Consider the following 25,983-nt stretch of genomic DNA (forward strand, 5'->3'; position numbering starts at 1 on the left):
ATAAAGCATCCAAGGCATGAAAACCCTAGCAGGAAAGTAAGCCTAACCGGTTAACCTGGCCTTTCTCCATTTTCTGAATTATGTTTTGTTAGCAGTTAGACAAATTTAGGCTTCTTGTTCCAGTTGTTTTGTCTATTCTCCTTGTGTAAACTTGCAAATAAACAAACCTTCATTTTTGACAGAACTTAAAAACTGGAATTGTGCTACTTTTACCTCCTGCTTTTAAGCCACACTTACCTATAAGGTGAAAAATTGTGTCCATGTGTGTAAAGAAACCAATTCTCTCTCTCTATAGATATGAACAGACTCGCACATATACATACTGTACGTAAGATGGCGCAGCAAAGAGAAATAGGGGGAAAAGCAGGCTTAACTTTAAGGCAGGACACGAGTAACTGATTATATGAAATGCTGTGCTAGAAAACATTTTCCAAATTCTCTTCTCTGAAGTAGGAGGAACCTCAGACCTCTGAACATGTCCTTAAAATGATGTGGTAATCATGGAGCTGCAATGCCTTATTACCCAGAAGCAATATCTATCTGATTCCTATTGTATTTTGGTACTGGAGAATCTCTTTTCTTTATTTTATTTATAATCCTCCTTTCTGCACTTCAGAGTGGAATACGTTCAGGTTCTGTATGTATTTCCCTATCCTCAGAGGGATTAAAAATCTCAGCGGCAGATGCAATAATCTGAGCGTTAAACCGTGTGCTCGTTTCCAGTGCACATTTTTAACGCTCAGGTTAATTTTTTTTTTTTTAACTTCTGATGCAATAAGCTAATGATATGCTAATACGTAAAAACTGTAAAACGTGTGTTCGGCACAGGTCAACTGCACATTTTAACGCAGGGAGGTGGGAGCTGTCTCTACGAGTGATGGACTCTGCTGCCACCACATAATTAGATATAAGTGCCAGTTTATCCAGCTCTCTGGCACGGGTCACTGCCATGCAGCCAGATAAAGTGGCAGTGACTGCACCAGGGAGCTGGGTAAGGACAGACATATCTGCCTATCTGGCAGCTGCTTCCCGCAGCCAGACAGACAGTTCTGAACTTATTTAGCTAGATGGCAGCTGCCGCCACTTATCCGCCCAGATGCTACTTTTCCCTTTATAATTATTTTTTCTCTAGAGCTGGAAACTCCAGCATTGACCCAGGCATTAGGTTTCTAGCACTGAAGAAGGTGTGCTGGCCTGGTGCAGTCTCTCTGCATCGGGAGGCATTATTTAATGCCCTCATTTGTAAGGCATTTCCATGCGAGGGTGCTAAGTATTACTCTCCTTCAGGTGTTTTTCGCCTGTACAGATGCAGGATAACAGGCGCGTTCCCCCTTTCTGCATTGGCCTCTAAGTTTGTACGTGAGACATTGGAGGTAAAGTGACTTGCCCATGGTCACAAGGAGAGACTGTGGGATATGAATCCTGGTTTCCCCGGTTCACAGGCTGCTGCTTTAACCAAATAATATAAGTATCTTATAACTGATAAGGCTAGCAAGCAATCATGCATGTCCTTACCTTGCCAGAATCTTGAATCATTTTAACATTTTCTGAACCAAATTTATCCGCATACAGTTTAAGCAGTCTTTGGGATATCTCTGAAAGAGGTGTGAGTTTAGGTTCCTTATAAATATATTCCTTTCCATCTTCATCTTCAAAAAATCCCTAGGAAACAAAGTGTCATTATCCCAAAACTGAAAGATCTGAAAAAGTGTTTCACCAGAGCTTAAGAGAGAAACAGGATGTGTATGAGCACACGTTTATAGCTCTGTATGTGTGCATACGTGCACCGCCATTTTGCAGCACGCTTCAGACTCGGTTTTAAATCGAGGGAATAAGCTCAAGTAGGGATGCAGCATGAGACTATACCCAGCTGGGGGGAAGTTGCATCTTGTTTGCTTTTCTATGATGGTTGTCAGAAATGCTCCCCCTGAGGAAGCCCGTACAAAGGCCTTTGTAGGGGTCTGTTAATGAGATAGTGTACCAAATTTCATGTATATATATATACGTGCTAGAAGATAAGTGATTTTAGAGTGTGCGAGTACAGAGTAGCAGCGGTATGATGTTCATGTACGCTAGTTACATTTCATATATATATATACGTGCTGGAAGATAAGTGATTTTAGAGTGTGCGAGTACAGAGTAGCAGCGGTATGATGTTCATGTACGCTAGTTACATTTCATATATATATATACGTGCTGGAAGATGTGATTTTAGAGTGTGCGAGTACAGAGTAGCAGCGGTATGATGTTCATGTACGCTAGTTACATTTCATATATACGTGCTGGAAGATAAGTGATTTTAGAGTGTGCGAGTACAGAGTAGCAGTGGTATGATGTTCATGTACGCTAGTTACATTTCATATATATATATACGTGCTGGAAGATGTGATTTTAGAGTGTGCGAGTACAGAGTAGCAGCGGTATGATGTTCATGTACGCTAGTTACATTTCATATATACGTGCTGGAAGATAAGTGATTTTAGAGTGTGCGAGTACAGAGTAGCAGCGGTATGATGTTCATGTACGCTAGTTACATTTCATATATATATATATACGTGCTGGAAGATAAGTGATTTTAGAGTGTGCGAGTACAGAGTAGCAGCGGTATGATGTTCATGTACGCTAGTTACATTTCATATATATATACGTGCTGGAAGATAAGTGATTTTAGAGTGTGCGAGTACAGAGTAGCAGCGGTATGATGTTCATGTACGCTAGTTACATTTCATATATATATACGTGCTGGAAGATAAGTGATTTTAGACTGTGCGAGTACAGAGTAGCAGCGGTATGATGTTCATGTACGCTAGTTACATTTCATATATATATACGTGCTGGAAGATAAGTGATTTTAGACTGTGCGAGTACAGAGTAGCAGCGGTATGATGTTCATGGATCAACGGCAGTGTTAACAATACCAGCTGCATTCTCAATGTGGATTATACAATAAAGGAAGCTGCAAGTGAGACTGATACACTCATCTGGAATTATATACATATCGAGGACACCAGTGATAAGGATGAAAGATGTAATTTCTGGAATGTATTCTAAATGCAGTTTATGAACTGTTCCATATTGCGTTCACATACAGTGGAATATATGTGTACTGCTTGCCTCTTGATGGGCTTTCATAGAATTAGAGTGTGATGTATGAGTGAGTGAATGTGAAGTGATATTATTAGGATTTTGTATATTGATATTAACAATGTAAGAGGTTTAGTTAAAATATGCATCTTTGTGAATATTTATTGAATTGAAATAAAAGTGACTGAGAACTATGTGAGGTGATTAGTTATGATATTTGATTTATATTGAAGGAGGTGGTATGATTTTTCACACACACACACAATTATATATATAAATAAAAAGACGCACAAATAGCTATATAAACATCTATCTCTACATAGATAAACCAATATTTAGATAGATGTGTATACACACAGACATCCTTTATGATAAATATACACACACACACAAATATTTATCTGTGTGTATCACATACATATTATCTTACAAATGTGCACCATGACTTATGCTCATTAAAAATAATGAAAGTGAAAAGAAGTCATACTAAAATTTAATGTTAACAAATTAAAGGACAACTAAAACAGTAAAAACATAACTTGATTTAAAATGGTAAATGGACAGAGTAAATGGACGGCTTGGAATGGGAGTGGCTGCACGTGGCCCACAGCAGCTTTTAAGATGATTTCAGAACGCTGAAGGTTACAAAATAATTTGGGTTAACCCTTCTGTTCTGAAATCAGTGGCTTTAACTGAAAGAGGCAGCTGTTTTGTGCAAAACCACGTCTGAATCACTGCTCAGAATTAAAAAGAAAATCAGATTCCAGATATATATTCATAATGAAATGAGTAAAAAGGTAAAAAAGAAACAAGATAACATGGATGAATACAAGCCAAGTTGACATCAAACAGAGGTGTAATGCAGTAAACTGATTCTGCATTGTTTGCTCTCAAGCATTTAATTACCTCCACATCTGATTCACTGTCTGTGAACTGGTATTGCTATAATGTTATAAGAGACAACAAGATCAATGGAGGGTTATATTTCTCAGAGTGGTATACAAATAATTCATCCCTCTCCAACCCAAAAGAAAATAAATCACACACTATTGTCAAGATAATGGTAAAGCACAAAGATTCAAAGCAGCAGTACTACCCAGAATCCGTTTAGTCAATAGTCAGCTAAGTAAAACATTTCTCCTCCTTACTCAGGAAATATGCATTTTAAATTTGTAGTCATTCCCATTACTACAGATCTCAGATTGTCAGGGTGTTTACTGATCATAGGAGTAACTCCCAGGCAAATACAATATAGGAGCACAAGGACAAGATTCGTAAACACAAGATACATGGCCAAATAAAAATGACACAAAATTTATTAAAAGATAAGACAATTTTAGGGGGGAAAAACTACAAGAGACACCTTAGCACAGATCATAGGGAAAAGTAACAAGGATAATACTTTGAGGGCCACAGGCAGTGCTGCTGCTTTAAACATGGAAAGGTAAACACACTGTGCAAATGCAAATCCACGTTATGCATGAGGTGGTCACATCTGCATCTAATTCAGACTGGAAACCATGCAGTACTGATGCCGTTGGGAATCCTCTCTTTCTGAAGATGGAGTGCATGTGTTTTTTGGTAGCGGTTAACACCGCACATAATGTCTAAACCCACACTCGCAAACCACACTGAAGCACCACAGACACTTCCCAGAAACTGCCCAGAAAGGCAGAAAGCAGAACTCACCGCTGCCTGGTGACAAATACAAATAAAGGAATAAAGGAAAGAGAAGAAAAAATAGAAAAAGTTTACTCAAGGATTTAAGCAAAAATGACACTAAACCATGACAAATGTAAATAAATGTTAAAGAGTGCAAAATACTTAACAGATACACTTATATAGTACCTGCTGCCGGAATCAATCGGTCAGTCCTACTGGGAATGAATGCACAGAAATACTTGCATGGAAACATAAGATTGAACACTAAAATTAATACTAACTTGTCCAAAGAAGGCAACTCGGAAGTAAGTGCCCAGCAGCCGCTTGCCTGTGTGCATGACTTCTGTCACCTTGCTGTAAGCCCGGTGAAGGGTGTCGTATAGATGGGCTAATCTCTAGGAACGGAGAGGAAGACCATGGTCACTATCACCACTAAAAGTACTGCAAACACTAACACACACCGCTCTAACACAGCACTGCTAGTTTTCCTGGACTATTTAAACATCTTTCTAAGTTTTAAAAAAGTTATTTTTTTCCATTATAGTGGCACTTCACTGTTGTATTTAATTTTAAAGACTAGATTTTTTTCCCCTCAGTTTTAAAGTTTGTTTTTCTAAATATTTACTACCTACAATGGCGGTGAACAGTGGTCTAAAATATTTCATCCTACCTTTGAAACTTGGCTCTAAAATACTTGATGAATTTTGTTTTTAAGACACACACTTATTATTGCAATAGATATTCTTTTAAATTATATCAATTCAAAGCAAGAAGTGAATCAACTATAAATGTCTATATGGAGCCCTCATATGTGAATCACTCATAGGCTTAGTTATGTAATGCATTGCCAATTTTAACCAGGGCTCCTTTGAACACCATATTTTTTCAAATGTTTGTTGCAGATAAAGTAATTTTCATAAAAAGCAAATTTGCTTACTATAAAACGGTGATTTCCATAGACAGCAGGATGAATTAGCCATGATCTGTGGGTGACATCATCCGGCGGCACTGAACAGAAATCTCTCTCCAAGCCTGCAGAGCTTTACTGAGTATCTGGGGGAGTTCTCACGTGTACGTTGTCTCAGAGTTTCAAAGCTAGGGGGCAGATAATCTGCTGTCCAGGGAGGAGGGCGGGCATCTCGTGGCTAATTCATCCTATGTACGAAAAACACCGCTTACGGTAAGCAAACTGCTATTTTTCTGTGGATAAGCAGGGCTGAATTAATTATAATCTTTCAGTCCAAGCTGAGGGCTGCCGGGAACATTTTCCAATAAGCAACCCAGACTTGCCTTGGAAGGCAGACTATTTCTGAGGAAATGGTGCAAGACCACCTGTCCCACCGCACTGACTGAGGTACAAGGCTATGCACCGAAGACCAGGTAGCAGCCTTGCAAACATCTTCAATAGGAACCGCTCAGATGCGCAATTGAGGAAGCTGTTGCTCTAACCTGGTGAGATTGAGAGCAGCCACAGTACAGCAATGCTGAATGCAATTTGTAATCCAGTTGAAAAACATTCTCTTAGCTACGGCTATGCCAAATCTGTTTGGATCATATGAGATGAACACTTGCAACATTTTTCTGTGCGATTTTCTACGTAAGCCAGAAGTATTTTGCAGTCTAAAGTATGCAGCGCTTTCTTACCATCATGAGCACGAGGTCACGGAAAGGAAGTAGGTAGCACTATTGACTGGTATAAAGGGAAATGCAGATACCAGATTTGGTAAGAATTTGGGGTGTGTCCTGCACACCACCTTATTATGAAAGAGCTGACTATACAGTGGGGAATGTGCCAATGCTCGCACTTTACTGACACTGAGTAGAAGTAACTGCTACTAGAAAATAACCTTCCAGGTCAAGTGCTTTAGAGATGCACTTAACCTGGAAATTCGAATGGAACTAGCATTAGGTGAGTGAGGATTATGCAGAGGTTCCTGGGTACTGCTGGTTTGCAAATTGATGGCTGCAATTGTAAAAGCATTGGTTCATTACCCACTGTAGACATCCATGGTGGAGCCAAAATGTTGACTACATTGAAACTTGGGGGAAAAAAAAAAAGAGATGAAATATATTATGGATGTTAGATGGGACTTACAGAATGAGCAGCTGCAAGATAAGTTATACTGTTTCACCTCTATTATGTTATTCTTGGCAGGGCATTAATTTGAGAAGCCTTTGTTGTAAAGGTTTCAGCCTGGAGAGGATACACGTTTTTCTGTCATTAAGAAGGGCTGAATTAGACATGATCTGTGGGCGACATCATCCAGTGGCAGTGAACAGAACTTGCTCTCTACACTAGTAGAGTCTCTTGCCCAGTCAGTAAGATGCTTTTATGTCTATTTTATGTCTATAATGTATCACAAATTAAGGTAAACCTGGTATGTCATTCATATAATCATATTCAAACTGTCCGGCTTCAGAAAATACACAAATTTTGTAGGACCCTTACTCATGGAGTCAAAGGAATCGACCAGACTCTCCTTGGGGTATCGGGTCCATTTTACTTTGTATATATATCTTTTTTATCATTTTGTCTTTTTTTCATTTGAATTTCTTTATATAAAATCCAAAACTGATGAAAGCTCCAAAATTTGAACTAATCCCGCCGACCTGGTAAACACAGTCACAGTATGATGATGTCACACATTCAAATATGAGCACAAAATTATAGCGGTGATACTCATCTGCACTTAATCCCAATCCCGACACGATTGCGTTTCGGACCCCCACAACCGGGGTCCTGCTTCAGGGGAATACACAAAATTTGTGTATTTTCTGAAGCCAGACAGTTTGAATATGATTATATGAATGACATACCAGATTTACCATATTTGTGATACATTGTTTACAATTCTGGTTACTGGAATACACAGTTTGTGTTTGAGGGCCTTTTTGTGTGATTGATATTTTATGTCTATTCCATTCACAGTTTTAGCTCCAACCACCTTGGCTGAAAGTCTGTTCCAGTGTCCACCAGATCTCAATGAAGGAATATTTTTTAATGATCTTTTTCAGCATCGTTTCAGCTTCTTATAACGATCCCGTGTCTTTGAGCTTCTCATCCAACTGAAAATACCTCCTACTGCCTTAATGAAATACGACAGATATCAGAATTTGGCCACCACATCTCTCTCTTCCTTCCTTTCTTCTAATGAGCACATCTCTAGCTTCTTTAGTCCCTCGATATTAGGCTTATATTGTCAGCAATGCACCCAGAAATGCACATCAGGGCTGCTTGAATCCTGGTCTCTAAATATATATATATATATATTTTTTAAATGGAGCCTTAATCAAAGGTTTTATTTATTTATTTTAAAGTATTCTCCTCAACACACTTTTTTGGCGAATGCTTCTAACTGTCGTTGCATGGTCCTTGGGCTGAACGATTCCAATCAAAGCCACCACTGGCTTCACTGGAGGGTAGCACTGTTGCAGTAAATATGATTATAAACATAACTTGTATCATGATTTTCAATATTTTGAACTCTATTAAAAAATAAAGATACGACAAGCATCGTTCAAGCACTTGACCTCTGCCACAACCAGAAAACCCCATCTGTCCACAAACTGATTCAGGTTCACAATTATATAAGTCTGGCGCACAAATACCTCAAAATCCCTGCGTTTTTCATAAATGGGAATTATGAGTTTATAGATGTCGGCAATCAGCTCATAGCGCTCAGCTTTCCAGAGTCCATCTGCACACTGCTCCAATAACTCCATCAGCACATCCTGTTCAAACAGAAATCACAGCAGAAGGAACTATTAAACCACTGAACCACACCTGTATTAGGAGAGAACCATTAGAGCAATGAAGTGAAAGGAAGACAATCTGTTCCAAACGCCCAAGATACTCCATAGAAAGACAGCCTTCACTTAACAGGCACAGGTACAGCAGTGACTGCTCAAACACCACTCACGACCTCCAAAGACAGAAAAAAAAAACCTGTACACGCTGCCTAATTCCTGTATTAAAAATTCAATTCTTCATCAAGCATTTTAAATATTTAGAAAAGTAGTAAAGCTTTTAATACTGGACGTGGTCTCACTATGTATGTGGGGCAGACAGTTGGGGTGGGTGTTTGCTTTCGTGTGCTTTGGATGCTGTCGATATTTCCTCTGTTCAGGCATCAGGAAAAGCTTTTGCAGTATAACTACGTCTGGATTTAATCAAACTCAACAGCAGAATAAGAGGACTAATAAAATATCAAAATTAAAAGAAATAAAAAAAAAAATCAGGAGTTATACAGTTCGGTGAACTGACTCATCCCACAGCTGATATTTACAAATGAAATGATTTTATAAATGAAAGTTATTCCCATCTGGTAACTGCTCAGTGGCTTACATGAATGAGAGCGGGTGGTCTCACGTCCAGACGGTGAATATAATCATTATAAAGCAGATTGTGTAGGTGTAAACAAGTCAGAAAAGGAGTATGCCTGCTAGCACAACGAAAAAAAGTGGGACTGCCAATATAATCAGTCAGGCCATCGGGCAAAAACAAGTATGACGCATTACAATATACATCATAATTTATGTTCATAGTTACATCGGTATCATATCCAAGCAGGCTTTTATGTTAGGTAAATTAATAGCAAGAGGCCAGCACTGTCATGAAGAGAGACGTATGAACATGAGGTTCAAAGACAATTAATGAAAACCTCTCCATCTGAAACCTCTTTCTAGCCCCATTGTGTAACTCAAACAAGAAAGCAATGTACACGTTGGGAGCAGTCTAGGTTTCTGGATATCATCGCTGGGAATCACTGCTCGAGCACCCCCTGTGAATGGGGAGAGCTTCCAGGAAGCAGCTTTTTTCCCCTCTGATACTGCTCTTCCCTCCCCGCCTGCAGCCTATTGGATGGCTGTGAAATTTGTGACCAATGAGCTCCAGGAGGAGCAGAGACAAGCAGCAATGTAGGACAGACAGGCTCCCCGCCTTTGTTCTGCCCGCAGATGCAGTGATAGAGAGGAGGGGATTGAGGAGGTATGAGGAGGAGGTTGAGAGAGAGGCTGAGAGAACTTCTAGAAGATGGGAGGAGGATAATAGAATATTGACATGATAGGGAAAGTGTTATAAAAGTGTTATACTGGCTCGTAGAAAGAATATGTATTTAAAATATATTTATATTCTACATACAGCAGTATTCCTGTGTTAAACGGATACTGATGGGAGGGTCTGGGAGAGGAGGAGTGGAGCTAATAGAGGCTGAACAGAGAGGTAGACAGTGAAGCTGTGGGACAGGGTGAAGTACAGACTCTGGCTGAGAGAGGAGCTGAGAGAGGGGAGAGGAGACGAGAAAAGGGACAAAGGAGTTCAGACCAGGACATGGGAAGTGATAAGAGGAGCAGCTGGGGTGAGGGTTAGGTGAAGAGAATTTAAGAGGGAGAAAGGTAAAGGAGCTGTGGGGGGACAGGAAGGAGGGAGGCTGGCAGGGAAAGTAAACCAAGAGAAGGGTTGTGAGGGGGTCAGACTGGAGGGAAGAAGCATGAGGGGTGAGAAGAAGGATGGAAGTAGCAGGAGGGGATGAGAGAGGTGAGAAAAGAGACAGGGAGAGAGACACACATGGAAGAAAAGTAAGAGAAATGATGATAAATGAGAGCATGAAGAGGCAGAAAGGAAACAGAGAAAGCAGAAACAGATTCGGACACAAAGGTTGGGAAATGGTTTATTCAAAGATTGATGAAGATTTCTCTGCTAGCCAAGACGGGTCAGGGTAGGGAGCAGGTGGCATCAGTCCCCAGAGTATTTTACTGGAGGGAAGGGGGAAGAGGTTAGTCTGGCAAGTAATACCATGGGCAAAAAAAAAAATCGCTCAAAAATTGTTCCCTCTTGGCAGCTCTGATATAAGGGCTCTGGTCAGGGTCTGAACTGAGGGGGGGGGGTTACACTGTTTTCCTTGTTAATTTATGTTGAGTTCCGTATCTCCATTAATTTTCAAAAGTTGACTCCTACGTTGAGAATATTTACTTTTTTTTTTTAGTGTAGAACTCACAATCACGTTGGTGATGCATATATTACCCAAGATACATGATATTAGTAGATACACCTTGGTGTCCTATTATCTCTGCCAATGACTCCTATTCTCTCTCCTTGTCTATTTTTGTGGACAAATTTGTGCTCATTTGTGCTCTTGGCCCCCTTCATTTATTTGCAATTCTGTGGATATTATCCCTATAGCTTGTGACAGTGGAGAAATTGTGGTACTATGTGAAGAGATTATTGCTTTTGTTGTAGCACATAATAAAGCAATGCTAAATCAAATCAGACAATTTGAGGGCCAAAATGGCCTATGAGAAAAAAATCAATCTGACAAAATAAGGCGAAATTGGTTAATATGCAGTATGCACTAAATTCATTGTTACATCAGAGAGCGCAGAAACCCCTTTGGTATTATAAGGCTAAATACTATCACTATAGAAATAGGTCAGGGAAAATAATTGCTAACATAACTAAATCTTGGTACGGGCGGCGGTTTATATCAGCCATGAGAAACTCACACAATACATTGGTTACTTCTCATAAAGATGTTAGTGACATTTCGTGCATATTATACTGCATTATACTCAGATAAGCCAGTTACTGAAGCTCAAACTGCAGAATATTTATGAGAACCTGATCTCCCCTGACTGACAGATGCTCAATTAGTGACACTTAATATGCCACTACAAGCCCAAGAAATATTGACTGGAATCCAGCAGGCTACACTGCTTAAAGCACCTGGCCCTGATGGGTATTCAGCAAAATTTTTTTAAGATGCTAGCTACACAATTAGCAATGCCTTTAAGTGCAGCATTTCAAGATCTTATAGACCTTGGGCATTCACCCTATTCAGATAATTTGGCATATTACTGTAATTCATAAGGCTGATAAGGACCCTGCTTCTCTGGTCTCAAATCGACAGAGTTCTCTTTTAAACTTTGATAAGTTGTTAGCTAAAATCATGGCTGATCGCTTGGCAAAGCTTTTGCCATATTTAATAGGAGAGGGTCAAGTGGGATTTGTTAAAGGAAGAAGTTCCTCGGTGAATGTTCAAAAAATCTTGGCCTCTTTGGAGGCGTGTGGTGAACACAAAAAATAGATGCCTGAATCTTTTCCAACACTTTATTGATGCAGAGACGTGCCAATGAAATTGCCCAACTCAGGCCGAGTTTCGCAGCTTTACAGCCGTTGCCTCAGGGGCTCCACTATTCCAATCAGTGATGCTGTTTCATCCAATCAATTGTATAAGAACAACTTATATTTAAAGGTTTGTATTGTAAGCCAGCATAACCGCAGTTATGGTTGAATTCTTGACTTGTCTTAATGAGAGTTATACTGTAGGGTCCCTAGTATTATAGATCTATGTCTAACTAAATACAAGCAAGTAATTGCTGAGTTGCACAAGCCTAACAAATACACAAAAAAACAAAGAATTAATGCTAAGCCGCTAAATTAAATGCTATGAAGTGGGTAAAATATACGATACAGCTTCTCACAAGTGCCATCAAGAGGAACTGCCGTGCACGACTATTAAACGTAAACTACCGTGCTACTAGGTCTACCAAAAGAACTTTTTACGAACCAAGCGCTAGAGAATCAAACAAGTAGTCTCCCTTCCGATACATCAAGGACATTTAAAAATGCTGCATAAACCGTGTATCATTTAAATAGCGTTGAAAACGCGCCAAAGTATGTCTTATCATACTTAAGTTTTTTGCGCTTGTTTTTTTAAGTAGCACTTTTGGCAGATTTATTAGCATGGTGACATTTTTTTGTGCGTTTTCTTAACGCTATTTTAATAAACACACTGGCTAAGCAGCACTGTTTAAATGCCCTTGGGAGACTACTTGTTTGATTCTCTAGCGTTTGGTTCATAAAAAGTTCTTTTGGAAGACCTAGTAGCACGGTAGTTTAAGTTTAATAGTCGTGCACGGCAGTTCTTCTTGGTGGCACTTAATTATGAGAAGCTGTATTGTATATTTTACCCACTTCATAGCATTTAATTTAGCGGCTTAGCATTAATTCTTTGTTTTTTTGTGTATTTGTTAGGCTTGTGCAACCCAGCAATTCCTTGCTTGTATTTAGTTAGATATAGATCTATAATACTAGGGACCCTACAGTATATCTCTCTCATTAAGACAAGTCAAGAATTCAACCATGTTTTTTAGCATTTTTTATTTGATTAATTGTCCATTGGTTCTATTTTAGTCTTCTCACTGTATGTTATGGTATGAGTCACTATTTCGTTGTCTATTGATTCACAGACCTACCTGATTATTAATATTTGGTGCATTAATTCCAAGACAATTTCAGATATACAAATAAAGTGACCAACTACACACAGGTACCAATATATTTTTTTGACACTCGATATTTTTTACCCTGGCTCGCTGCTTTTAAGTTATATCTGAGATTTTTGTGTGTTTTTTTGATGTGTGTTTTTTATCTGTGTCATCAGTGGTATCTTTTTTATATATAATTTATTAAGTTTCATATTTATTGAACATGTTCTTAATTCATTTATGTATGTCCTATTTTCTTTTGATTTTTATTGATATGATGTATTTATTGTTTCTAGCCCCTGAGGCAGCCCCAATTGAGGCGAAACTTGGCCTGAGTCTGGCATTTGTATGAATTTGTGTCTCCATCTGAATAAAGCTGACACTTGGACTATTTTGGCGTCTAATCTGTATTGTTGCCCAAACGGCTTTGTTAGATAGCCTTCCCTCTTGCTTCATCAGTAGGCGGCTCCCTGGCCGCCTTGGAGGCTCAACCACGCCATACAGCGGCCATGTCACAACACCAGCTACAAGAGGTACTCCTGGGGGAATTCAGCACTACTGCGGAATGCAGATTTTGTGCAGAATTCCTCCTTCCTGCAGATTTCCTCCCTCATCAGACGACTATTCAAAACCGGAAGGACAGTGGCCATCGCGGGACAGGCAGAAAATAGCAGAGGAGACCCTGGCATGCTGTGAACGGAGCGCGTCCCGCGGCACAAGCTTCGTTCAAGGCAAAGATGAAGGCCTGGCATGCCGTTCGCGGTGAAAAGGGAAGGCCCCCGCGTGCTGCGATTGGCGCGCCCAGGCCTTCATCTTCATCGTGAACGGAGCTTGTGCCGCGGGATGCGCTCCGTTCACAGCATGCCAGGGTCTCCTCTGCTATTTTCTGCTCAAGGCGAAAATGGAAGGCCCCCATGTGCCGCGAACAGCGCGCCAGGCCTTCATCTTTGCCGCGAATGGCGCAGGTCCTGCGGCATGCCAATGAGAGAGAATGTGTGTGTGTGTGTGTGTGTGAGGGAGGGGGATGACAGAGAGCATGGTTGGTAAGAGGGGACCAAACCCAGGATACTTTGGGGCCCACTGACTTGCCATCGCCAGTGGAGGAGTCAGTCAAGGGAATACTGAGGTCTGGTGTACCTCCAGACAGAGCCAAAACCAGACCATCATCAGGATGGGTGGATCCAGGCTTAGCAAATTCCGAGGAAGACAACTCTCCCTGAGCATCCAAACAGCGCTGACACATATTAGAGGACAGGTCAGGCTAAGAAGCCTGAATATGACAGGCAACACAGAGAGAGAGAAAGGCGCTTATGTTTCTTGTTCACCGGTGCCATCGGTGCACAAGCAACAGTGAACGTGCATCCAAACGGCTCGCGCTTAAAAAAAGTTTTGCACACAAATTTAGGCGCCTTAAAATTAAGCGCCACAAAACACGTGTACAACCTGTGCGCCCACCAAGCTTGAATGCACCACCACGCTTAGAACTTTGTGCACGCAAAAGGCGCACCCAAAATTGAGTGCACAACGCGTGTGAAGAGCCGATGCACTGCATACACTGATGTCCTGCAGAAGGCAGTAAAGCATGCACAAAAATGCACGAACAGCCTATCACATGGCACGCAGGCAAAAGGCCCAAATGTGGGGCCTAGCCCACCAGATCTGCTCAACCTGCCAGGCTGCCCAGTACCCCCAACCCCCAGGGGAGCAGGAACAATGGAACAGCGAGCCAAGCACGGAGACCAGGGCAAGTCCTAAAAATCCCTGTCTGTCCATTTCTTAAGGTAAAAAATCTTTTTTTCCAACCTTACCTGAGCTCAGCTCTTACCAGCCGAGTTCGGTCTCTGGCTGTGGGGGGGGGGAGAGGGCATCTGCCATTATCGCTGTGCCTGGCCTCCTACACCTGCTGCCTTTAAGCTGTACAATCAGCTAAGTCCATGCCAGGAAACCCAGCTACCGGACCAAAGCAAACATCTGAGGGACCATGGAAATCACTTCTGGAATTCTCAACTGGGGGAAGGACTCTTGGGGTGCAGTAATGCAAAAGAACTGTATGCGATTGGGGGGTGAAGGACTGCTGTGCACGGAGCAGGAGAGAGAATTTGGGGTAATGGTATCTAGCGATCTGAAGATGGTGATGCAATATGACAAGGCGATAGCTAAAGCCAGAAGAATACTGGGCTGCATAGAGAGAGGAATATCGAGTAAGAGAAAGGAGGTGATAGTCCTCTTGTACAGGGCCTTGGTGAGGCCTCACCTGGAGTACTGTGTTCAGTTCTGGAGACCGTATCTCAAAAGGGACAGAGACAGGATGGAGGCGGTCCAGAGAAAGGCAACCAAAATGGTGGGGGGTCTCCATTAAATGATTTATGAGGAGAGGTTGAATGACCTAAATATGTTTACAATGGAGGAGAGGAGGAGCAGGGGAGATAGGATACAGACCTTCAGATAAGGTTTTAATGATGCATGATCAACAGCAAACCTTTTCCATAGGAAGGAAATCAGTAGAACTAGGGGCCCACGAGATGAAGCTTCAGGGATGATGACTCAGAACTGTCAGGAAATATTTCTTCACGGAGAGGGTGGTGGATGCCTGGAATGCCCTTCCAGAGTTGGTGGTAAAGACAAAAATGGTGATTTTAAAAGGGCATGGGATAAACACTGTGGATCCCTAAAGGCTAGAGGAGGAGAATGAAGTAAGATACATGGGGATAGCTTGATGGTATGGCGGTTACTACCTTTAACCAATAACCCTTCATACAGTTAATGCAACTCTATCATTGAACTTTACAGTCTATGATAACAAATAAGCATGGGGGTAACTTGCTTGATGCGGCGGTTACTACCCGTAACACAAGCCTGATATGACACTTCTGATGCAACTCCAACATTGCTCTCTGCTTCAATGGCAGGGGGGTGGAGGGAAAATGGACTCAAACAGTAACTAACAATAGACCTGATCTTAGCGGTCTGGGAAACTGCTGAGCTTGCTGAGCAGACTGGCTGGGCCATTTGGTCCTTTTCTGCCATCATTTCTATGTTTCTATGTATTACCACAGGAGAGTAGGGCTTTTTAACATTCCTCTTCCAAAATCTGAAGCAATCCACATAGGGAGATGCACATCCACCATCTACTGGAGACAGAGATTACTGGCAGGCTGGTGTCACTGCAGGAGAGCATAACCCACTGGTCCTGAGTCCATTTGTCTACACGCTAGGAAAGTAGGAGTATTTGTAAGCACTGAAATGACAAGGTGATGTTTAAAGATGGGGGTGGGGGGGGGGGGGGGGGAAGCTTGCTGACATGGAGAAGTTGAGAAGATGAGCAATGGTAAGAACAATAGCGGGTGAGAACACAATTGGGATCAGAGAGGCATGCACGAGGAGAGGAAGTTGACTAATTTTTGTAAATTAGAATTAAGTAACTGGAAAAGCAAGGAAAGTATTTAGAGACGGCACAGAAACTGAGGATTACCCAGAGGCTGCTTTTTTGCAAGTAAGCAAATCAAATAAGGTCTTCAGTATTTCAGTAAAGAAGGAAACGGGCCATCTAATGGGTCTTGTGGTCTATGTGCCATCATCGTCCATGTTTTTGTGAGTATATTAATTGAAAGGCCATTCATGATCTACAAATTTGCCAGTAGAAGGGCTCCGTGAAAATTATCCCATTATGTTGAGGGGGGTCAGTATTGTGCTACTTGATCCTTCCTATGCAGCAGCTGCTAAATGAGGGCAGGTTAGTGCAGGGCATTTCAAGAAAATAGATAAAAATGATTTAACTCCCCACTGACACTATCGCAACTTGCTCTTTGCGGACTTCCTGCTGAACTATCTTTCTCCACTGGCTGTGCGACTTATCTTTCTTCTGCGTTGCTATGACCATATAACCCCTTGGCAAGTTGCTACTGTGTTTCCCTGTTGGCTTTAGCTTCTCTTGTTTATAAAAACATTCACTCTGAAGCTCTCCCTATACCCTTCCCTCTAAACTACAGTCATAAGAGCAAGTTGCTCTTATCTTTGGTCTTCCCCATCAATTCCATGCTTTCCATCTGCTTCTCGAGTCTGAGTGCCATGCTCTCTTTGGCTGAATTCAAATCCATTTTAAAAACTCACTTTTCTGATGCTGCTTTTAAATCCTTACACATACTTCCCACAGACTCTTGTTTGTCATTGAGGTTTCTCCTGATTACACTGTAAGTTTCATGGAGAAGGGACTGGTCTCTTAAGTAGCACTTTAGAAATGATAAATAGTAGTAACAATAGTTTTCACTGGGCTTCTCTGGCCAAAATTTTTAAGATACTGCGGTCTGCTCTTTCCTCTCTCTCTGTTAATGTCCCCCTAGGACTCTGGCTTGAGCATTCTGCTCTATCCTAATTCATGGATTTTGGTGCTCATTTTCATTTTTGGCTGTTATCTTTGTTTTGTACATAATAGATATCGATTCATCCTTTCCTCAACCTTCTTCCCACTATGCCTCCATCTTTTCCCGTCTTCCCTCCATGTCTGCCACCAACTTTCCCCGTCTTCCCTCCATGTCTGCCGCCATCTTTTCCAGTCTTCCCTCCATGTCCGCCGCCATCTTTTCCCATCTTCCCTCTATGTCTGCCGCCATCTTCGCCCGTCTTCCCTCCATGTCTGTCATCTTTGCCCATCTTCTCTCCATGTCTGCCACCATTCTTTGCTGAAGTCTCTTGGATACATTCTTACTTTATTATGTGTGCCAGAACCAAACTTCATTTTTCCTGTGACTGACTGACCACATGCCTCAACTCCTGGGTTCATCTCTATCGATTCCATCCCACTTCCTTAATTTAACTTAGCCAGAGATATTGGAGCTATACTTGATCACATCTCATGTGTTTGTATCTTTCTAGATCATCTGCAAAATCCAATCCTTCCTCTTAATACCTGTTCTCCTTTAGTTCACAGTGTCTCATGCCTTGATTAGTGAAACAATCTTTTGAATGAGCTCCCTGCCTTTTTACCGCTTCTTCAAAACTTCCAAAACTCTGTTGCATAGCTTTCCTTACAGTTTCCTGGCAGTTCCTCTATAGTCCCGCATACAACTGAGGCAGTGCATGCAAATCTACCACATGCATATTCATTGTGGATATCCTGAAAACCTGGCCTGTTTGGGCTCGAGGACCCCTGCCCTATGGTTTTATAATCAAGAGTTTTGCATAATTCAGTATCCATGTAACTTAACAGAAAATATGCACCTACAATTTGTCCATTTGTTTTTTTCATTTGAATTATAAAACTTTATTTTGTCTATTTAGCAACAAATATAAACATTTATTATCCCCCATATAATATCCTATCTTGCATTTGATAATTATGTGACCTCTGGATCCTGTTAATAATTTACTGTTTCATACCTCATGTCCAAGGGATAAAGGCTAAAGCAGCTCTTTCCAGGGGTAATTTAGATGATTTAGAAAATGTATGATGATAAAAAATATCCTACCATGCAGGTTTGCTTATCTAGAAAGCTGCTCATACCAAGAATTCTGTACTAATTTGCATATCCATTCCAGATAAAAGAATAATGAATACCATAGAAAAGTGTTAGCTTAAAAATCAGTGCGCTTTAAAGGGCTGCAAGATTATTAACTCTCCAATAAACTGGAATATTGCAATACTTAAATAAACAAAACCGTAAAGGTGCATTGTTATGCAAGGAAGGAGACTGGGTAAGGCAAACGTTTCCTCTTCCTTGATCCTTATAGATCAGATTTGGAGTGCAGATTTGTTTCAATAAAGGGCACAAACATGATCCCAACGAAGAAACCTTGAAAATCTTAAAGAAATAAATTCAAAGGAGGGTTGGAGAGTTTAGTTTGATCTTAAGCAGATTATAAAAATGGGGGCAGAATAGACACAGCAAGGAAGTCTCTGAAATGTTCAGTAGACACCTTCATGAGATTAGATGGGTGGGTATTTGGAGATATTTATAACCAGGAGCTAGAGTGTATGTTCTTTACTCAGCAGCTCATAAACAGGCCGATGCAATATCATGATGGAGCGCCCACTTGCAGACGCGGCGGCAGCCATCTTCCCAAAGCTAGCGGGGAGAGCAGAGAAAAAGGTGAGGCACAATGGTCAAAGCCGTCTGAGACCGACGGACACAACACTAATACAAGAGAATGAGTCGAAACTGAGGAGAAAATGGCCAAGGCATTTCCATCCTTTCATCAATAACTCTATTTAAACCAAAAAAATCATAAGATTAGGAATCACACCACCAGCCCGTAACAAAACTAAATTTATCTATCCTACCTGTACATGGATGACAGAGTTTAGTGGTAGCAATCATACTAGCAATGTTGGTATACACTATAAAATGTCTTAATAAAGAGCTGGCCTGATTGCTCGGTGGTAGTTTTGCACACCGCTGTGCGGAGGAACCTAGATTTAATTCCTCATTCCGGTCTACTCCCTGGGTTGGTAGCACTCTGGGGGAGGAACTCCCAGACGGTTGTATTTAGCGCCCTGATGCATGAACCCAGGTCAAGCTCTCACTGCGATGATTAGATGAAAGCAGGTTTTGAAGGGATATAAAATAGGAGGTAATCCCTGAGTAAGCGCAAAAGGCGAGCTAATGGGATGCACCATCTCTTGCATGAGATTTGAGAAGTTTAGCTCTTTAATACAATGCATCCAAAAATATTATCCCCTACCTGTACAATTTTCTTTTCATCGCCCTAAAAGCAAAATAAAGTGTGTGCGCAAACAACTCATGGTTTCCAGTTTGTTACAGACAGTCTAAGTAGTCCATAGGACAGAATAAAACAGAAAGGACCTCACCACTCATTTTTTAGGAATAGAAATGGATTCAGTACAAATGGTACAATGCCTGCCAGAACTCAAGTTAGTGAAACTGCAGGAATTAATTCATGTTCTCCTCATCCATGAAACTAAAGCTCACATTCATGCAGGGAGCAGCATGGGGTAACCTGCCCGTCGCAGCAGTTACCACCATAAGAAGCTTGCTGGGCAGTCTGGATGGAGCATTGATCCTTTTCTGCCGTCATTACTGTTATGTGTGTCTTACAGACAGGGCTTAATTTGTAGGCAAAGAGGAAGTGGAATTGTGGAGTGGGTGGAAACAGGGCAGGGGGAGGGAAGCAGAGTGGAAGGAGAGACGGGGTGAGTTCTCTCTCACACACACCCCCACACACACATTCTCTCTCACACACATATATATTTATTTATGCAAATGAAGCAGTAGAAGCAGGGGGCAGACAGGCATTCACTTCATGTCTCTTGACCATTTCCTATTCTTTTTCATTGCCCAAAAATCAAGGCCTTATGGCTGCTCTTGACGCAGGGTCAGCAGCTCCAGCTCTGCTTTCTCTGGATCCCGGGGGGGGGGGGGGGGCAGAAATGATCCTGCCACCACCGGCTCTGCTCCATTTCTGCAGAGAGTTGGAACTGATTTACACTCTGCTCCGTTTCTGTGGGGGAGCCAGAACTGATTTACCACAGAAAAGAACACCATTCTTGGTTGTCCCGGGTATCAGACACAAAAAGGGGCTGAATCAGCACGTTTGAAACTTGTGAGCTGTAGTGCTTATCAAAGGCCAAGGTCGAAAGCTTTGACGACTGCCATTATTGCGCAATCAAATTTGCGTTAAGTCAACCCCTTTTTGTGGCAGTTTTTGCTGTGCAGCATCTGCTTCAGTGTCACCCCTTCTCCTCCTGTAACTTGTAGAAGAGGAAGAGAGAGGGACCAGGAAGGAAGGGGCTGGGTTACGGAGTAGAGTGGCTGTTTCCTGCACTGCCTGCTCCAAACTCACCCTCTCTCTTCTCCTCTTCCCTGCAGGCTGCCTGAAGTGGGGCTGGAGCAGAACAACCCTGATGCTCTGCCTCAAGTCTGAAAAGGAGGGAGGGAACTGCGTTCCAGGCCACTCCCCCACAAATTAAGTCCTGCTTAAAAGCCTTAATTTTGCATACTTGAGGGTCTCTATAGAGCATATCTTTCTGCACTGGCCGACTATCTCTCCAGCAGGCATTTATTATTCTTGCCAGCATGCGTGAATTATGTGTCAGATAAGGGGTGTATCCCTCAGGTGCTATACTGGAATATCTGCAATGTGGGCTCCATCAATCTTGAGTCATGCCCTGAACCTTTTTTCCCCCCCAATTCATTGGGAGAGTTGGTTTCAGACTGTATGGGGCAGGGTACACTGCATTATGTTCTGATAAATGAGTCTGGATGGAGAGAACCAAGATCATCACTTTCCTTGAGCTATCTCCTATTGTCCTGGGCCTACACATATGGCCTAGGCACGTTCTTGATAGGAAGGGGGTCCCTTCTGATGCGATCATCTTACTGTCATATACGTTATCAGCGAACAATCTGACAAATTCTCAAAAGTATCCTTGAGTATTTGTACTGCAAAGTTTACAGCTAAACATCATGACATGGGCAAACCATGTTACTGGTATTGAAAATATTGCTGACTTTCTGGTTTCCAAGTGGTGCCTTTCCAGGAAGCTGGTACCAGGAGTAGATGAGCAGGGAGTAAAAGTACTAAATGAACTGTGGTGTCCTGGAATACAACCACATGGGAGCTATTAGAGCTGTCCTTTGCAGCTGCGACTTGGTAAGATCCTACACTGGCTTCCTGTACTCTACCAAAATCTTAGTACTCGTCTATAAAACTCTCAAAGGTTTGGCTCCAACTTACCCCATATACCCTCCTGTTTAGTACAGTCACTGTCTCGGGCTCAATTAGTGGTACTGTCCCCAAGAACAATGAACCTCACCAATACTAGGAATAAAATCTTTTCAGGATAGGTCCCAACCCTGTGGAGCTCTCAACCCCCTCCCTCCACTCACATCAGAGTCCCTCCAGAAAGAAAATTAAGGTGGGGGAGGGGGGGGGGTTGGGAGGTAAAGAGAGAAAGTGAGCAAAATAGAAGAATGAACAGAAGACTGCAAACCAGGAAAGCCAGGTTTAAATCCCATTTCTCCCACCAACACTCCTTGTGACCTTGGGCAAGTCACTTCGCCTTCCCTTGCTTCTGTACAAACTTAGGCCTCATTTACTAAGCATTTTCCCCCATAGAGACAGAATGGGAGAAAAGCCTTAGTAAATCAGGCCTTTAGATTGTAAGCCCACTGAAGATAGAGAAGTACCTATAGAATCGGAATCTAATTTGCTTTGAAGTGGCTGACCTGTCCAAAAAGGCATAATATAAAAATCAAAAATTAAACACGAGCCCTATTAAAACTGTGTATATAACAAACATTTCATTGCATTATTTATAACCACTGTTACTCTGTATCTGAAATGAAGAAAGTACCTAATTAATGCGTTGAACTACTCGACTTGCACACTATATCTGTAATCATCCTAATCTAACTTCATATGCTTTCCACTCTCCTGTTAGAAAAGTGTAAATGATGATCGTATGCAGATGGGATAACTCAAGAGTCCAACATCTCCTCACTAGCAAGGAACAGGTTACTGAGCTGTATGACAGACTATATCACATATGTTAAAGGGAGGGGCTAGCAAGAGGATCCATAGCTTCCTACTGGGGGGCTTTTGCATCAGCCACTAAAAGGAAGAGAGACCACTGGCTTTTTCTCAGTATTGTGCGGATTAAATGTGGGACATTATTAGCTTGATTACACAGATCCACACTAGACCAACGGGGCATAGGTGGAGTTAAACTCTGAAGTCAGTAACCAACGCAGTAACCTGCCCTGTTCAAAAAACTACAGTATATTACAAGGTTAGACCAAAAGAAGGGATGCAATGCACTCCAGTCTATCCCTGCCTACACAATATCGACTCACTAGAGGCGATCAGTCTATATGCGAAGGAGTTTGCACTCACTCGTTTCGAACAGGAGCAGCAACCAATGCAGCCACATTGAGGCTTGTCCGAAAGTGTGATGCTGGCACCAGATGACTAACTTTCCCAATTTTACTTTCAGTCTTGTCCCACAGATGAAGGATTGCCTGGATTGAACTGGGCATGCCTTCACTGTTTGAGCAGACAGGAGAGCAGACGTGACCATATGGGAGTCCTCTACGTCTTGCCACTAGAGGTAAACAAATCCAGTGGAAGGGCAGGCATGGGATGCAGTGACTGCAGTTGAAGTGTGGGGCGCAGCAGCTACACAAGTTGTCTAGATGCAACGCAATTGTCTGGCACCTCAGGAGTAATAACCTTGAGCCACTGTGTCATTTATTGTGTGTGTTTGTGTGTGTGTATGTGTGTGTGTTCAGCTAATAAGGGTTATAAAGCAGGATCTGGTGATTCTCCTTCCAAGAACCATCATCCTTTGGTCTGGCAGTAGGGTGGGGATAGGCAAAGTCAGTTGCTTGGTACCACAGAGGATGGTGAACCATCAGATCTGTCATTGGCTCCTTCAAGTAGGTGATTTTCAGATGTGGCCAGGTTTTTGAGAAGACAGTTCTATCGGGCATAGGACAGAGTTTATTCAACAATGCAATTCAGGAAATACCGGAGTTATGCCTTCCATGGACAGAGACTACAGTTTAAATGGGGGAGGGCACAGTGGGCCCTGTGGTGCAAGTTGCATGAGGGAAAGGCTTGATACAGGAACAGATATAATAATTATGGGGCTGATATTCAACCATGGAGCGGCTACTTAAGTTAGTCCGGCTTTAATTGCATCAGTAGCATGGGTGCTTCTTAGTGTTTGGGTACTTGCCAGATTCTTGTGGCCTGGTTTGGCCTCTGTTGGAAACAGGATGCTGGGCTTGATGGACCCTTGGTCTGACCCAGTATGGCATGTTCTTATGTTCTTAACAATGTAGCTATGCAGCAGCACGGCTGTGCCATTGAATATACCGGATAACTTTAGGACAGTCCTATGGTGCAGCATAAGTTAAGCGGCTGACTGTGCTCCTCCCCGCTATGCTAAATTCTAGCCGCAGAGAGCATTTAACATCACCGGTTAGCCATTTAGACCTTTTTATTTATATCCCACCTTTTGTGGCACTTCAAGCTGATCAGGTTTTGGCAATGTAGGTATTTCCCTATCACCAGAGGAATTAGTGTTTGAGGCCAATGCAGCTGAGCATCAAAACCGTGCACTGAAATTCAGCAAACAGTTTAACACAGAAGCTAATTTTTTCTAAACTCACAGGGGCCAATGCAGTAAAATATGTGCTGAAAACGGGTGCTAAAATTGAGCACCCGTTGTCTTAATGTGGGCATAGTCACATCCTCTTGTTTAATAAAAAAAAAAAAAAAGGGGGGGGAGGGAATATTTGAGGACTAGTGACCAACGATGTTTCTTAGCCATGCCGGTTTGTGTTTTGCAAATATTTGCATGCCAAGGTTAGTAGTTGATACCGTTTGTATTAGCCAAGTTATTAATAATTTTCAAGTTGTCATTCACTATTCTTTAACAAAAAAAAACTACAGTGCTGCTTATTCATTCTTAACGTCATTCACAAGTCCTCAAATATTCCCACCCCCACCTTTTTATTTTAATTTAAAAACAATAAACTAGGGTGAATACAAGTATTTTCTTCTTCTTTTCTTTCTGCTGCTATGGTGGCATCGATAAAACAATGAAATTATAAAAAAACAATTAGATTTTAATCTAACAGCTTTTTAATGGCAGAGTTGAAAAAAAGCACAATATTTGGAGTTGAATCTTGCCGGAAACCTAGTAATAGATTCTTAGAAATACATTCTTTTGTGTAAGACACATCCATCAATGCTAGTTTTAATGTATAATGTATCCCTATTATATCTATTTAATTGTTTCAGTCTTTTATGTTTCTTTTTTGCTTTTTTATATGGAATGTCTCAGTTTTATTTAATGGTTTTAAATTAACTAATCTTATTATTTTTTTGTATTTCTTGTTAGTCTAGTGATAAGAAAGATCAGAAATTGCATCTAGCAAAATTGATTCATACCAATATTTTTAAAAAACGTTACATTTTATAAAAAAACAAGGTACAACATTTTGCCTCCTCTCCATATTTTGGTTTTTCTCTGTTTGTTACAATACATATATATATATACATAATTCCTTTTCTTTCCCTGTTTTACTATATACTTTTATGTACATGTTTTATATGGATATTCATGTATTTAAACATATGAGTATTTTATTCAATTACCTATTGTTTAATTTATTTTTGCATTATTTATGTGACATCCTGTGGTCAATATCTGTTTTCAATTTATTATGTTATTTTAATTTTGTTTTTAATTTGGTATTAAGATTTTAATTGTGTTCCTATATTTTTAAGTTTGGTTATTTATAGTCCCTGACGCAGCCGCTGTGCGAAACTCAGCCCCAGAGTTGGGCTCTGTTTAAATATATGTACCAATAAATATCTTCAAGCTAACGCGACTGGTCTGTCTTGCTGCTGTTTGCCATAAAGTACTGAGTACAGGTCCCGGCACTGGACGTCCAGCTTCTGCCTGTAGACTAACATTAGCCCTGGAAAATGTTACTCCATCTCTGACTAGGATTTAAGTTTACAGTGCAAAGAAAGCAAGGTTAAGCCAGAGCACCGCTCTACCTTGGGAGGTAATAACCAATGAAATTTCCATTTGACATTGTGTGTAAAACTCCTCGCTGCATCAACATTAATGTTTGCACAAAAAATGAGCGTACAGCTGACTCAAACTGCGTGCAATGTGGTGTGCACCGTACTGCACCAGTCTGTTTCTATATGAGACAATGGGGGGTGAAGTGAGCTGCCCAAGGTCACAAAGTGTTAGTGGGATTTGAACCTTACTTCCCTGGTTTGCAGCCCGCAGCTCTAACCGTTAGGCTACATCTCCTCTCCAGCATTTTTAAGGTGAGAAAGGGGGGGTCATACCTTTCCCCAGCAGGAACCCCCTCCTTCCCTCTCAGGTAATCTGAGTTTGGGTGGTTAATGGTGGTGCTGCAGCAGAGCACCCTGCTAGTGGCATGCAGTAACACCACAACACCTCGGGGTGCTGCAAAGTGTGAGCAGAGG

At 41.5% G+C, this 25,983-nt stretch overlaps 1 protein-coding gene across 6 annotated transcripts in view; it reads right to left on the bottom strand.

Annotated features, from left to right (window-relative positions):
* The window catches only part of DOCK9 (dedicator of cytokinesis 9), a 491,864-nt gene that overhangs the window by 39,475 nt on the left and 426,406 nt on the right, over window positions 1-25,983 (bottom strand). For 4 of the 6 annotated variants that reach the window (XM_029604488.1, XM_029604486.1, XM_029604487.1 and 1 more), the window contains exons 46-48: window positions 8,356-8,478; window positions 5,028-5,141; window positions 1,516-1,662 (exon numbers count right to left, since the gene is read on the bottom strand). In XM_029604488.1, coding sequence (XP_029460348.1) covers window positions 1,516-1,662; window positions 5,028-5,141; window positions 8,356-8,478 — 384 coding nt within the window. Of the gene's footprint in view, window positions 1-1,515; window positions 1,663-2,090; window positions 4,027-4,773; window positions 4,780-5,027; window positions 5,142-8,355; window positions 8,479-25,983 lie in introns of those variants that run through there. The other 2 variants (XM_029604490.1, XM_029604489.1) reach the window with 2 other exon arrangements.

This window comes from Rhinatrema bivittatum, chromosome 5 (genome assembly GCF_901001135.1).
Source record: "Rhinatrema bivittatum chromosome 5, aRhiBiv1.1, whole genome shotgun sequence".
NCBI lineage: Eukaryota > Metazoa > Chordata > Amphibia > Gymnophiona > Rhinatrematidae > Rhinatrema > Rhinatrema bivittatum.